Consider the following 16,169-nt stretch of genomic DNA (forward strand, 5'->3'; position numbering starts at 1 on the left):
GGTGTATGTCAGAAGACTATTATTGCCAAGGCAGGAGATGACATAAAGGTTGAAATTCCAGTTATGGGACGTCCTAGACCAACTATCTCTTGGCAAAAGGATGGCTCAGCCCTGAAGCTCACACAGAAAACCAATGTGGAAACTACTTCTGCTACAGTTATCCTTAGCATCAGTGAATGCACAAGAGCTGACAGTGGTGTCTACACCATGACTGGAAAGAACATTGTTGGTTCTGTGACAGACAATATCATTGTCAAAGTACATGATGTACCTGGGCCACCCAAGGGACCGATTACCATCATGGAGAGATCTCGTACCTATTGCGTCTTTGCATGGGACACTCCTGAGAATGACGGAGGGGTTCCAATCAACAATTATGTGGTTGAGATCAGAGACACCACTTCCCAAACGTGGACAGAGCTGTCTTCCACTGTCATCCGTACCATGTTCAAAGCCATTCGCTTAACCACTGGATCAGAGTACCAGTTCAGAGTAAAAGCTAAAAACAGATATGGTGTTGGGCCTCCCATCACCTCAGGGGCAGTTGTGGCTGCCTATCCATTCAGAGCTCCTGGACCTCCTGGTACTCCTGGTGTTGTTGCATTTACCAAGGACTCAATAACAATTGGCTGGAACGAGCCTGTGGCTGATGGTGGAAATGAAGTAATTGGTTATCATGTTGAGAGGAAAGAAAGAAGCAGCATTGTGTGGCAAAAGATCAGCAAGTCTCTTGTGAAAGGAAACATCTTTAAATCCACTGGGCTTGAAGATGGAATTGCCTATGAGTTCCGTGTGATGGCTGAAAACATGGCTGGAATTGGTAAGCCAAGTAAGGCCTCAGAAGCAATATTGGCCTTGGACCCTGTAGACCCACCAGGTCAGCCTGTGCCAATATTTGTCAACAAGAATGTTATCACCATTGAGTGGACAAAGCCTGAGTACGATGGTGGTTTCAAAATCACTGGCTACACAGTGGAAAAGAAAGAACTGCCTGCTGGCCGCTGGATGAGAGCCAACTTCACCAACATCACTGAGACGGCATTCACTGTCAGTGGACTGACTCAAGATGCCTCCTATGAGTTCCGTGTTATAGCCAGAAACTCAGCAGGTGCAGTGAGCGTGCCCTCTGAGCCCTCAGATCCAATTACCTGCAAAGATGACATTATTGAGCCACGTATTATGGTTGATGCCATCTTTAAGGATGTTGTTCTAATAAAGGCAGGAGAGTCATTCAAGCTTGATGCTGACATTGCTGGTCAACCAAACCCATCTATGGTTTGGACCAAGAACGGAAAGGAGGTTGAGAACACGATGAAACTGCAGTTGAAGTTCACAGAACTGACAACCACTCTGACCAACAAGGACTCTGTCAGAACAGATGGAGGAGAATTTGTTTTGACTGCCACTAATGTTGGTGGATTTGCTAAGCACATCTTTAATGTTAAAGTGCTTGACAGACCTGGACCACCAGTTGGACCTCTTGACGTGTCTGATGTCAATGCTGACAACTGCTTGCTCACCTGGGCTCCACCTGCAGATGATGGAGGTGCTAAGATTGAAGGATATGTGATTGAGAAGCGCGAATCAAGCAGGCTGGTTTGGACCAATGTGGCTTCAGACCTGCAAGTTACACAATTCAAGGTGACCAAGCTGCTTGAAGGAAATGAATACATTTTCAGAGTTATGGCAGTAAACAAATATGGACTTGGTGAGTCTCTTGATTCACTACCCACTATTGCAGCCAATCCATATGTGGTTCCAGATCCTCCAGGGAATCCTGAGGTGACAGCGATCACCAAAGATTCAATGTTTGTTATGTGGCAAGCACCTGCAAGCGATGGTGGAACTCCCATCACCAACTACAATATTGAAAGGAAAGACAGAATAGGCCTACGCTGGGTCAAATGCAATAAGAGGAAGGTCAAAGATCTGCAATTCAAGGCAACAGCCCTTGTTGTTGGACATGAATACGAATTCAGAATAATTGCTGAGAATGCTGCTGGATTGAGTGCACCAAGTGCTTCAAGTCCATTCTACAAGGCCACTGATGTACTGTACGCGCCAGGGGCCCCATGTAACCCAAGAATCTTGGACACAACCAAGTCCTCAATTACTGTCGCCTGGAACAAACCTGTATACGATGGTGGCTCTGATGTCACTGGCTACATTGTGGAGACCTGTATCCCATCTGAAAAGGAAGAAGAGGAGGAATGGACCATTGTGACACCCAAAGAAGGACTCCTTGCCACCTCATTCACCATTATTAACCTGAAGGAGAACCAGGAGTACAAGATTAACATATCTGCTGTCAACAGTGAAGGAGTTGGAGAGGCAGCATCTGTACCTGGCAATCCCAAGGCAGAGGACAGGCTCCTCCCACCTGAGATTGATTTGGATGCTGAGCTCCGCAAGGTTGTTAATCTTAGAGCTTGTTGCTCACTTAGACTGTTTGTGCCTATCAGAGGCAGACCTGCTCCTGAGGCCAAATGGACCAAAGAAGATGGTGAGCGTGTTGAGAGGGCAACCATTGAAAGCACGACATCATACACGTCTCTTGTAATTGAAAATGTCAACAGATTTGACAGTGGAAAGTATAATCTCACAGTTGAAAACAGCTCTGGTTCCAAGACAGTTACAGTCCAAGTCAAGGTGCTTGACACACCAAGTGCCCCACAGAATCTCAAGATTACCACTGTAACAAATGAATCGGTCACTCTGACATGGGATCCACCAGTAAATGATGGAGGAGTTAAGATTAACAACTATATTGTTGAAAAACGTGAGTCCACAAGGAAAGCATATGCCACAGTGAGTGCTAACTGCCATCAAACCACCTTCACAGTAGACCAGCTCTTGGAAGGATGCAACTATTACTTCAGAGTTTTGGCTGAGAATGAATATGGCATTGGGCTACCCATTGAGTCTGGGGAATCAATTAAAGTTTCTGAGAAACCACAGCCACCTGGCAAAATCACTCTTAAGGATGTTACCAAGAATAGTGTCACCCTCTCCTGGGAGAAGCCAGCACATGATGGTGGCAGCAGAGTGGGCTGTTATGTTGTTGAGATCCAGCCTAAAGGTGTTGATAAGTGGACACAGTCTATGATTGTAAAGGAAACAGAAGCTACAATTAGTGGACTTAATGCAGGTGAAGAATACATGTTCCGTGTAGCAGCAAGAAATGAGAAGGGAACAAGCGACCCACGTCAAATCGGTGTGCCTGTGATCGTAAAAGATCTTGTCATTGCTCCTGTTGCCAAAATGTTATTCAACACATTCAGTGTGATGGCAGGAGAAGACCTGACAGTAGATGTTCCTTATGTTGCACGTCCCAAAGCAAATGTCTCCTGGGTAAAAAATGGTGAGCCTCTGAAAAGAACTACCAGAGTCAACTTTGATGCAACTGACACAATGCTGAACCTCAAAATAAAAGAGGCTACAAGAGATGATGTTGGAAAATATGTTATTACTTTAAGCAACACAGCAGGAGAGACAACAGCAGACATTGGCATTGTTGTGCTAGACAAACCCAGCCAGCCGGGTGGTCCAGTTAAGGTGGAGGCAGTTACGTCTGACAGTGTAACCATGTCCTGGAACCGACCAGAATATGATGGTGGTTGCACTATCAAACACTATATCGTGGAAAAGAGAGACACATCCGCAAATACCTGGGTGGTTGTATCTCCTAACCTTGCAAGGACCAAAATCAAGGCAGGCAGACTGAAGACTGGCTCAGAGTATCAGTTTAGAATCACAGCAGAAAACAGATATGGAAAAGGCCCAGCTCTTCTCTCAGAGTGTATAGTGGCTCAATACCCATACAAGCTCCCAGGACCCCCAGGAACACCCAACATTCCAGTCTGCACCAAGGACAGCATGGTGGTTGCCTGGAATGAACCTGTGAATGATGGTGGAAGCACTGTATTGGGTTACCATATTGAACGCAAAGAGAGAAACAGCATCATGTGGGTCAAACTCAACAAGTCTCTTATTACTGACCAAACCTTCAAGACTACTGGTTTGGAACCAGGAATGGAGTATGAATACAGAGTTTATGCGGAAAACATTGTCGGAATAGGCAAAATGAGCAAAGTGTCTGAGGGGTGTGTTGCTAGAGATCCTTGTGATCCCCCTGGCACCCCAGAGGCAACAAAGATCTCTAAGGATTCTGTGACCATTGTATGGGAAAAGCCTGAATATGATGGTGGTGCGAAGGTTACAGGCTACGTTGTGGAAAAGAAGGAGCTTCCTGAAGGTCGTTGGCTCAAGGCTAACTTCACCAACATCATTGAGACAGAATATGTTGCAACTGGACTTGTGCAGGACAATCAGTATGAGTTCCGTGTCATTGCCAGAAATGCTGCTGGTGTTTTCAGTCTGCCCTCTTACAGCACTGGTCCTATCACAGCCAAGGATGAGATTGAACCACCACGCCTCAGCATTGACCCAGAGTACACACAAACTCTTGTGGTTAATGCTGGAGACAACTTCAAGATTGATGCAGATGTTCATGGCAAACCCTTGCCCTCTATCCACTGGATGAAGGGAGAGCAGGAACTTGGCAATACCATTCATAGAGAAATTAAAAACACACCCATCAAAGCTTTTATATCTGTAAAGGAAGCTAAACTTTCTGATGGAGGCCAATACACTCTGCTGCTGAAAAATCCAGGAGGAGAAAAGGCTGTACAGGTCAATGTAGTTGTTCTAGATAAACCTGGAGCACCAGAGGGACCTCTTGTTGTTACAGGAATAAACAAAGACAGATGCAGCCTTTCATGGAAACCACCCCTACAAGATGGTGGCAGCAAGATCTCACACTACATAGTAAATAGGAGAGAGACAAGCAGGCTTGCCTGGACTGTTGTTGACTCAAAAATTGAGAATACTTGTTTAAAGGTTACTAAGCTCCTGGAGGGAGATGAGTACATCTTCAGAGTCCAAGCTGTCAACCAATTTGGAGTGGGTGCACCACTTGAGTCTGCTCCTGCCATAATCAAAGATCCATATGCAGCCCCTGGAACACCCAAGAGCTTGGAAGTTTCAGATATTAGAAAGGATTCAATGGTGCTCACCTGGGAGGCACCTGCTGAAGATGGAGGCAGTCCTATCACTGGATACATAATTGAGAAACATGACAAAGAAGGTGTAAGATGGACCAGATGCAACCGAAAAACAGTCACTGACTGTACTTTCAAGGTCACTGGACTCATGGAAACCCATATTTATGAATTCAGAGTTGCAGCTGAGAATGGTGTAGGTTCTGGTGAGCCAAGCACCCCGACTGTATTCTTCAAAGCTCTTGATCCCATCTTCAGGCCTGGCCCACCACACAATCCAAAAGTAACTGACACAACTAAAACATCAGTATTCCTGTCATGGGGCAAGCCTGTCTGTGATGGAGGTTGTGAGATTCAGGGATACATTGTTGAGTGTTGCCCTACCACAGAGTCAGCAGTGCCAGCTGAGGCCCCTGCTGAAGCCCCAACTGAAGCCCCAGCTGCAGAGGCAGCAGTTACAGATGCCATTACTGAGGAATGGACAATGTGCACACCACCAACAGGTATCAAGAAGATGAACTTTGAAGTTGCTAACCTGAAGGAAAACCAGGCATACAAGTTTAGAGTATGTGCTATCAACAAAGTTGGAGTTGGTGAGCATGCTGATGTCTCTGGAGCTGTTGTTGCCCAGGACAGGGCAGAAGAGCCAGACCTTGACATTGACCCAGAACTGAGGAATATTGTGACCATTAAAGCTGGAACGTCCCTTAGACTGTTTATTCCCATCAAAGGAAGGCCCACTCCTACCATCAAGTGGGACAAAGATGAAGCTGCCCTTAAAGAGACAGCTCAGATCGAGGTGACCAGCAGTTACACATCCCTTGTAATTGACAAGATGAGCAGAAATGATAGCGGAAAATACACTATCACTGCAGAAAACGCTAGTGGAACCAAATCTGCATTTGTTGTTGTCCGTGTTCTCGACACACCTAGTGCCCCTGTTAACTTGAAAGTGAAGGAAATAACCAACCAGTCGGTGACACTGGCATGGGAGCCACCTCTGTTGGATGGTGGATCAAAGATCAAGAACTACATCATTGAAAAGAGAGAAAGCACCCGCAAAACATATGCAGCTGTCGCAACAAATTGTCATGCTCTTTTGTGGAAGGTTGAGCCACTCCAGGAGGGTTGTAGTTACTACTTCAGAGTCCTTGCTGAGAATGCACATGGTGTTGGCCTGCCTGCAGCAACTGCAGATCCTCTTAAGGTCTCAGAGGTGCCCCAGTCTCCAAAGGCCTTGATTGTTACAGATCAAACCAAAACAAGCATCTCTTTGGCATGGGAGAGGCCTGAATATGATGGTGGTAGCAGAGTCATGCAGTACCTGCTCGAGGTGCAGCTTAAGGGCCAGGAAAAGTGGAATGGTGTTAACACATTTAAGACAATGGAGGCAACTGTTTCCAAACTGAACCCTGGAGAGGAATATCTGTTTAGAGTCACTGCAATCAATGATAAGGGAAAGAGTGACCCCAAAGTCCTTTCTGGTCCAGTGATGACCAAGGACTTAGTCTATGAACCAGATATTCGACCAGCATTCAGCAGCTACAGTGTCAAAGTGGGCAAAGACATGAAAGTTCACATTCCCTTCTTTGGACGACCTAAGCCATCAATCTCATGGAGTAAAGATGGAGCTCCTTTGAAGTTCACTACCAGAGTTAACATTATCAACACACCAACACATACAACACTGAGCATTAAGGAGGCAGCAGGTGATGATGGTGGAATGTACAGTATAAATGTTGCTAACGCAGCTGGAAAGAAGGATACAACAGTTGAAATCATTGTCCTTGACAAGCCTGGCCCTCCATCCGGCCCTGTGAAGTTTGATGAAATCACAACACAGAGTGTCACACTTTCATGGGATCCACCCAAGCACAATGGTGGCTGCCAGATTTCAAACTACATTGTACAAAAGAGAGATACTACTACAACAACATGGGAAAATTTCAGCATCAACCATGCCAGAACAACCATCAAAGTGCCCAGACTGAAGACTGGAGCTGAGTATCAGTTCAGGATCATTGCTCAGAACCGCTATGGCAAGAGTCAAGGTCTGGATTCTTCTGCCGTAGTAGCTCAGTACCCATACAGAGAGCCAGGCCCACCAGGCACTCCCTTCATCTCTTCTCTCTCAAGGGACCACCAGATTGTTGAGTGGCACGAGCCTGTCGCAGATGGAGGCAGTGCTGTCCTTGGCTACCACCTTGAAAGGAAAGAGAGAAATAGTATTCTCTGGGTCAAGATCAACAAAACGCTTCTTCATGAGCCTTGTTTCAAGAGTTATCCCTTGGAGGAAGGTATTGAGTATGAATACAGGGTTTATGCTGAAAATATAGTTGGCATTGGCAGGTGCAGTAAGATCTCAGAGGGCTGTGTTGCCCGTGACCCATGTGATCCTCCTGGCACACCAGAGGCCATCCATGTAAACAAAGATACCATTGTCATCCAGTGGACTAAACCAGAGTATGATGGTGGCAGTAATATAACTGGCTATACTGTGGAGAAGCGGGATTTGCCAGAGGGAAGATGGGTGAGGGCAAACTTCACTAATGTAATTGAGACCCAGTTCACTGTCACTGGTCTGACTGAAAATGCACAGTATGACTTCAGAGTCATTGCTAAAAATGCTGTTGGTACCATCAGTAAGCCATCCTACAACAGTGGACCAATCACTGCAAGTGATAAATTGGAGGCACCCAAATTCTCCATTGACCCTGCATTCACCAAGACCATTATCATCAATGCCGGAGAGACCTTCAAGCTAGATGCCGATGTCCGTGGCAAGCCTCTCCCTACAATCCAGTGGTTCAGGAATGAAAAACCAATTGAGAATACACTCAGACTAGAGATAAAAGACACTGAAAACCATGCGATGATTGTCATTAAGGACGCTGTTAGAATTGATGGTGGAGTGTACACTCTCCAGCTTACAAATGAGGCTGGCCAAGAAACAATTCCATTCCAGGTTGTGGTTCTAGACAAGCCTAGCCAATGTGAAGGACCCCTCTACGTCACTGGAGTAGCTGAAGATAGATGCACACTGGTATGGCGTGCCCCACTACATGATGGAGGTAGTCCTATTAAACACTACTTCATCGAGAGAAGAGAGACCAGCCGTCTAGCTTGGACTGTTGTTTCAAACAGCTGTGAAACCACAAGCTTCAAAGTCACCAAATTACTTGAAGGCAATGAGTATATGTTCCGTGTCATGGCAGTAAACAGTTATGGTGTCAGTGAGCCACTGGTGTCTAGCGGAGTGATAATGAAGACTCCATTTATTCCTCCTGGTGCACCTCATATTGAGGATGTATCCAACATTGCTCATGATGGCATGACCATCACTTGGTCAGCCCCTGAGACTTGTGGAGGCAGTGAGATTACCAATTACATTATTGAAAAGAAGGACAGAAATGGAATCAAGTGGACCAGATGCAACAGACAGAAAGTCACTGATCTTTCGTTTAGAGTTACAGGCCTAACCACCGGCCATGAATATGAGTTTAGAGTGGTTGCTGAGAATGTAGTTGGAGCAGGAGAGCCAAGCCTTCCAAGTTCATTCTTCAGGGCCATTGATCCCAAGTACAAACCTGGTGCCCCAGCATATGTGAATGTGATTGACTCTACAAAGAGTTCTATTACATTGTCATGGGGTAAGCCTCTGTCTGATGGTGGCAGCGACATTCAAGGATACATTGTTGAAGTCTGCAAGGCTGAGGAGGAGGAATGGACCATGGTTACTCCACCCACTGGCCTGCGTCTCAACAAATATGAAATTACCAAACTTACTGAGGGGCAGGAGTACAAGATCCAGGTGTGTGCTCTGAATAAACTAGGAGTGGGTGAGCCAGCAGCTCTGTCTGGAACAGCTAAGCCAGAGGAAAGGGTGGAGCCACCACAGATCCATCTTGACTCTGATCTAAGGAAGGGCATAGTTTTGAAAGCTGGTGGATCTGTTAGAATACATATTCCATTCAAGGGTAGGCCAACACCTGACATTAAGTGGACTAAGGATGATGGAGAAGTGTCTGAAAAAGCAGTGATTGAGAAAGCCCTTAACTTCACCCAGTTGTCCATTGACTCATGTGACAGGAGTCACTCAGGAAAATACACCTTGAGCCTGACAAACAGCAGTGGCTCTGTGTCTGAGTTTGTTACTGTTAAAGTCCTGGATACACCTGGCGCCCCACAGAAACTTGTGGTTAAAGAAATCAGAAAGGACTCCATCACTCTTGAATGGGATGCCCCACTGGTTGATGGAGGTTCCAAGATTAAGAACTATGTCATTGACAAACGGGAATCAACCAGAAAGACTTTTGCTAATGTGTCCACAAAATGCACCAAGACAACATTCAAAGTAGAGAACTTAGTTGAAGGAGCTATGTACTACTTTAGAGTCATGGCTGAGAATGACTATGGAATTGGCCAGGGTGTTGAAACAAAGATGGCTTCCAAGGCGTCCGAGGTACCACTGCCTGTTGGATCAATCTTCCTCACTGATGTCACCAAAGCCAGTGTCTCACTGGCCTGGGAGAAACCTGAGCATGATGGAGGCAGTAGAATTGGTGGATACCTAATTGAGATGCAACCCAAAGGTACAGATAAGTGGGGAGTTGCAACAAATACAAAGACATGCGAGGGCACTGCCAAAGGCCTCACAGCAGGAGCAGAATACCTATTCCGTGTCATTGCTTACAATGAGAAGGGAAAAAGTGAGCCAAAGGCACTTGCTGCACCCGTCATTGCCAGTGACATGACCATAGAGCCAAACATTAAAATGCAATTTAACACCTACAGTGTATTAGCTGGAAAAGACTTGAAGTTGGAGTTCCCTGTGATTGGCAGACCCAAACCTAAAGTTGCCTGGAATAGGGATGGTCAGTCTTTGAAGGTGACATCCAGAGTCAATGTGATAAACACTCCAACAACAACTGGAATTCAAATAACTGAGGCATGCAAGGACGACTTTGGCAAATATTCCATTACAGCAACCAATAGTGCCGGCACTATAAATAAGGATGTGTCTGTCATTATCCTTGACAAGCCTGGTCCACCAACAGGTCCAGTCAAGGTTGTTGAAGTGAGCAACACCTTCGTCCATCTCTCCTGGGAGCCCCCAGTGTACATGGGTGGATGCCAGGTAAAGAACTATATAGTAGAGAAGAGAGACACCACCACCACAACATGGCAGGCAGTCACCACACAGCTTGCTAGAACAGCTTTTAAGGTCACCAAGCTGAAGACTGGTGCAGAATATCAGTTCAGAATCATTGCTGAAAACAGATATGGAAAGGGTGCATCTCTGGACTCCAAGGCCATCGTTGTCCAATATCCCTACAAACCACCAGGGCCTCCAGGAACACCACATGTCAAATCTGCTACGAAGGAAATGATGATCATTGAATGGAATGAGCCAGTCAATGATGGTGGTAGTACAGTGATTGGATACCATCTTGAAAACAAGGAAAGAAGCAGCATTACATGGAACAAACTGAACAAGTCTCTTATCACTGATACTGAGTTCAAGATCTGCAATCTTGAGGAGGGGGGTGGATATGAATTCAGAGTCTATGCTGAAAATATTGTTGGCATCGGCAGATGCAGTAAAGTGTCTGAGAACTTTGTTGCCCGTGACCCATGTGATCCTCCTGGTGCTCCTGAAGCTGTGTCTATTTCTAAGACCATAATCAAGATTCAGTGGACTAAGCCTCAGTATGATGGTGGCAGCAAAGTGAATGGATATATTGTGGAAAGGAAAGATCTTTCCTCCCCTGATGGGCGCTGGGTAAGAGCTAATTTCACAAATATAGTTGAGACTCAGTATACCGTCACCGGCTTAACAGAGAATGAGCAGTATGAATTCAGAGTTATTGCAAGAAATGCAGTCGGAACCTTCAGCGAGCCATCCGATAGCTCTGGACCTATCACTGCTACTGATGAAATTGAACCACCAAAAGCCTCAATGGATCCCAAATACAAGGATGTCATTGTTATCAGTGCTGGAGAAAACTTGCTTCTTGATGCAGACATCTATGGAAAACCAATTCCTGATGTTGCCTGGCTAAAAGAAGGCAAGGAAATGGACAAAGCACTGCGCATAGAAGTGAAAACTACACAGAAACGTGCAGCCATTACTATTAAAGATGTAACCAAGCTTGATAGTGGCCACTATGACCTCGTCCTCAAAAATCTGGGCGGTATAAAAACCTTCCCTATCACTGTCAAAGTCCTTGATAAACCAGGTACACCCACTGGACCCATACAAATAACAGGAATCATGTCTGACAGGTGCACACTTTCCTGGTCTGAACCAACTATGGATGGTGGGGCTAGTATCACTCACTATGTTTTGGAGAAAAGAGAGACTAGCAGATTGTCCTGGACAGTGGCTGCACCAGATATCAAGGGTATGTTCTATAAACTAACAAATTTGCTACCTGGAAATGAATACATTTTCAGAGTCAGGGCAGTCAACAAATACGGTGTAGGTGATTATCTCGAAAGTGAACCCGTAATTGCACGCAATCCTTACAAGGTGCCTAGTGCTCCTGGAACTCCAGAAGCAAGTCAGATCACAAAGGAGTCTATGGTTTTGTCATGGGCCGCTCCAGAACAGACCGGTGGAGCTGAAATTGAAACTTACCACCTTGAAAAACGTGACAAAGATAGTGTAAGGTGGACAAAATGCAACAGACAAAAGCTAACTGACAACCACTTCAAGGTCACAGGTCTCATGATAGACCATTTCTATGAGTATCGTGTTGCTGCTGAGAATGAGGCTGGAATAGGAGACCTTAGTGAATTGTCCCTATTCTACAGAGCATGTAATTCCACAACACCACCTGGACCTCCACACCATCCTAAGGTGACAGACTACACAAAGTCTTCTGTTTCTCTGTCCTGGAGTAAACCTGACTTTGATGGCGGTGCCTACGTAAAGGGCTACATTGTTGAAACAAGGGAGTATACACCAATGCCCGAATTAACAGAGGAGGCAGAAGTAGCTCCAGCAATAGACGCACCAGTTGAAAAAGAATGGACCATGTGCACTCCACCCACTGGCATTCAAGCCACTAAACTCACTATCACAGACCTGAAGGAGGGTGGAGAGTACCAGTTCCGTGTCTGTGCTATCAACTCTGAGGGAGTAGGGGAGGCTGCTAATGTCCACAGCACTGTGGTTACTTCTGACAGGGCAGAAGCACCAGAGATTGAGCTGGATGCTGATCTTAGAAAGGTGGTATCTGTCCGTGCTGGTGGAACTCTGCGTCTGTTTGTCGCCATTAGAGGAAGGCCGGAACCTGCTGTGAAATGGGAGAAGGTTGATGGTACTCTCACAGAGCGTGCTGGAATAGACACCACCAGTTCATACACCATGCTTGTCATTGACAATGTTAATCGCTTTGACAGTGGTAAATACTCACTTACATTGGAAAACAGCAGTGGTTCAAAATCTGCTATTGTTGCAGTGAGAATTTTGGATACACCAAGTGCACCACAGAACTTTTTGGTGAAGGAGCTTAAGAAAGATTCAGTGCTTCTTGCCTGGGATACACCACTCACTGATGGTGGTTCTAAAATCACAAACTATATTGTAGAAAAGAGAGAGTCTGTCAGGAAGGCCTACACTACTGTCACCAGCAACTGCTTGACCAACTCATTTAAGATTGAAGAGCTTCCTGAGGGTGGCATGTTCTACTTCAGAGTATGTGCTGTTAATGAATATGGCCAAGGACAGATGGTTGAAACCAAAGAAGTCAAAGTGTCTGAGGTACCGCAGCCACCAAGCAAAGTTCGCGTTGTAGATTTGACAAAGACAAGCGTGACACTGGCATGGGACAAACCTGCTCATGATGGTGGAAGCAAAGTAATGTGCTACAATGTGGAATTTAAGCCCAAGAGTGGAGATAAATGGGGCACAGCATGCACAGTAAAGGTTCCTGAAGCAACTATTCCTAATCTGAGTCCTAATGAAGCCTATTTATTCAGAGTTGTTGCAATCAATGAGAAGGGGAAGAGTGAGCCAAAAGATCTTGGCTTGCCTGTGATTACAAAAGATGTTGAAATTGAACCATCTGTCAACTTACTGTTTACTACATACAGTGTGAAGGCTGGAGATGACCTCACTCTCGAGGTTCCAGTAAGAGGCAGGCCAAAGCCTGTTGTATCCTGGAAAAAAGATAGCCTTCCTCTAAAGCAAACATCCTCAGTGACCATCTTAAACACACCAACCTCATCCAAAATTATAATTAAAGAGGCGAGCAGAGAACATGTTGGCAAGTATGAGATCACCCTAGCAAACACAGCAGGAACGGTCAATGCAGATATTGGAGTTGTTGTCCTTGATAAACCAGGTCCACCTAAATGCGTTAAGCTGGATTCTGTGACATCAGACAGCATCACACTGTCCTGGTCTCCACCAGATTATGATGGTGGTTGCTGCATCAGTAACTATATTGTGGAGAAGAGAGACACAAACTCACAAGAATGGCAAATGGTAGGAAGTAACGTGGCCAGAACGTCTTTCAAGGCTGGCCGCCTGACGCATGGAGCTGAGTACCAATTCCGTATCTATGCAGTCAACCGTTATGGAAAGAGTACATACCTGGATTCACCTGGAATCACTGCTAAGTATAACTTTAAACAACCTGGACCTCCTTCCACACCTATAGTGAAGTTGGCCACCAAGTCTTACATGTTGGTGACTTGGAATGAGCCAGTCACGGATGGCGGTAGTCCTGTTCTGGGCTACCATCTGGAGAGGAAGGAGCGTTCTAGCATTCTTTGGACAAAGATGAACAGAGGAATGATCAAAGATACTGAATACAAAGTCAATGGAGTTGAAGAGGGTATGATGTATGAATACCGTATCTATGCTGAAAATATTACTGGTATCGGTAAATGCAGCAAGGCCTGTGAAGCTGTAGCAGCCAGAGATCCGTGTGATCCTCCAGGCACACCTGTGGTCACTGCTGTTACCAGAACAACCGTCTCGTTGTCTTGGGATAAACCTGAATATGATGGTGGAGCCAAGGTTACTGGTTACACCATTGAACGCAGAGACCTTCCTGAAGGACGCTGGACAAGGTGCAATTTCACCAATGTGCCTGAGACTCACTATGATGCAACAGGCCTTACAGAGAACAGCCAGTATGACTTCCGCATCATTGCTAAGAATGCAGCTGGAGTGTTCAGCGGTCCATCTGACCGCACTGGTCCCATCACTGTCAAGGATGATGTGGAACCACCACGCATTATGATGGATGTCAAGTTCAGAGAGACATTGCTTGTGAAAGCAGGAGAAACTCTGAAGATTAATGCTGACCTTGCTGGACGTCCTGCCCCTGTCATTTCCTGGACAAAGGATGGCAAAGAGATTGAGCTGAGAGCCAGAATCCAGATTGTTTCAACAGATACCAGTACTTCCCTCATTGTGAAGGATTGCATCAGAAGAGATTCTGGACAGTATGCCCTAACTTTACAGAATATTGGTGGAAAAGTCTCCATGCCAGTACACTGTTTGATTCTAGATAAGCCAGGACCTTCAGCAGGACCGCTTCAGATCACAGGTCTCACAGCTGAGGCATGCACTCTGTCATGGGGTCCTCCTCAGGAGAACGGTGGTGCTGACATAACACATTACATTGTTCAGAAGCGTGAGACCAGCAGCTTGGCGTGGACAGTGGTTAAGGCAGACGTCACAAACACATACCACAAAGTCATAGGACTAATGAAGGGCAACGAATATATCTTCAGGGTTATGGCTGTCAACAAGCACGGAGTTGGTGAGGTTCTGGATAGTGATGCTGTAAAGATTACAGATCCATACACTGTTGCCACTGCTCCAACAAGTGTTGATGTCACTACCATAACTGGAGATTCAATGACCCTCACCTGGTGCAAGCCAGCCAATGATGGAGGCAGCCCCATCATTGGATATGTGATTGAGCGCCGTGAGAAGACAGGTATGCGCTGGGTCCGTGTGAACAGAGATCCAGTTGTTGATTGTACAACAGTAGCAACCAAACTGCGCAAGGGTTGTGAGTATGACTTCAGAGTTTATGCTGAAAATGAAGCTGGTTTGAGTCCTCCAAGTGAACGATCTGCAACATTCAGAGCATTGGATGCTCTGGTTGTTCCTTCTCGCCCAACAAAGCCAAAGATTGTCACTTCAACCACAGGCAGTGTGTCCATTGTCTGGAAACCACCAACCAATGATGGTGGTGCTCCAATCCTTGGATACAGTGTAGAATACAGAGACTACATTGAAAAACCAGAGCCAGAGGTTGAGGGAGAAGAGGAAGAATATGAGGAAGAATATGAGGAGGAGGAGGAAGAGGAGATTCCTGAATCACCTGAAGAACTAGCAAAATGGGTTGAAGCTATCCCTCTTACCAAGAGCTTGGAGTTCACAATCACTGGACTTAAGACAGATGCAAAATATGAATTCTGTGTCAAGGCAATAAACAAAGTTGGCAGCAGCGCGCGTAGCCTATATTCAGATTGTGCTGCAGCAATGGACAGAACTGCAGAGCCATCATTTGATGTTGACATTGAAATGCGTAAAGTACTTATTGTCAAGCATGGCACAGCATTTACTCTCAAAGTACCATTCAAGGGCAAACCTGTTCCATTAGTGGAATGGGCCAAGGAGGGCGTGGATCTAAAGGTCAGAGGAACTATTGACTCAACAGAATCCAGCACTTCACTGACCATTGAGAAGTCAACCAGAAATGACTCTGGAGAATACAGCGTCACTATTGAATCACCGTTGGGAAAAGCAACATTGCCCATGGTTGTCAAGGTCCTCGACTCACCTGGACCTCCTGTCAATGTTAAAGTTTCTGCAGTGACCAGGGATTCTGCAACCCTCATTTGGGAAGCTCCGGAGAATGATGGTGGTGATGCAGTAAAGTCCTACCATGTTGAAAAACGTGAGGCCAGTAAGAAGGCCTGGGTGTCTGTGACCAGCAACTGCCACGCACTGACTTACAAGGTGGAAGACTTGCAGGAGGGAGCCATGTATTACTTCAGAGTTATTGGAGAAAATGAGCATGGAGTGGGTGTTCCTCAGGAGGCCAAGAGTGGGACAAAGATAACAGGTAACATATG

At 45.8% G+C, this 16,169-nt stretch overlaps 1 protein-coding gene across 1 annotated transcript in view; it reads left to right on the top strand.

Annotated features, from left to right (window-relative positions):
• Window positions 1-16,169, top strand: part of LOC114563906 (titin-like) — a 288,313-nt gene that overhangs the window by 240,298 nt on the left and 31,846 nt on the right. The window contains 1 exon segment of the mRNA XM_028590893.1: window positions 1-16,159. Coding sequence (XP_028446694.1) covers window positions 1-16,159 — 16,159 coding nt within the window.

The sequence above is a fragment of the Perca flavescens genome, chromosome 11 (assembly GCF_004354835.1).
Source record: "Perca flavescens isolate YP-PL-M2 chromosome 11, PFLA_1.0, whole genome shotgun sequence".
In the NCBI taxonomy this organism is placed as follows: Eukaryota; Metazoa; Chordata; class Actinopteri; order Perciformes; family Percidae; genus Perca; species Perca flavescens.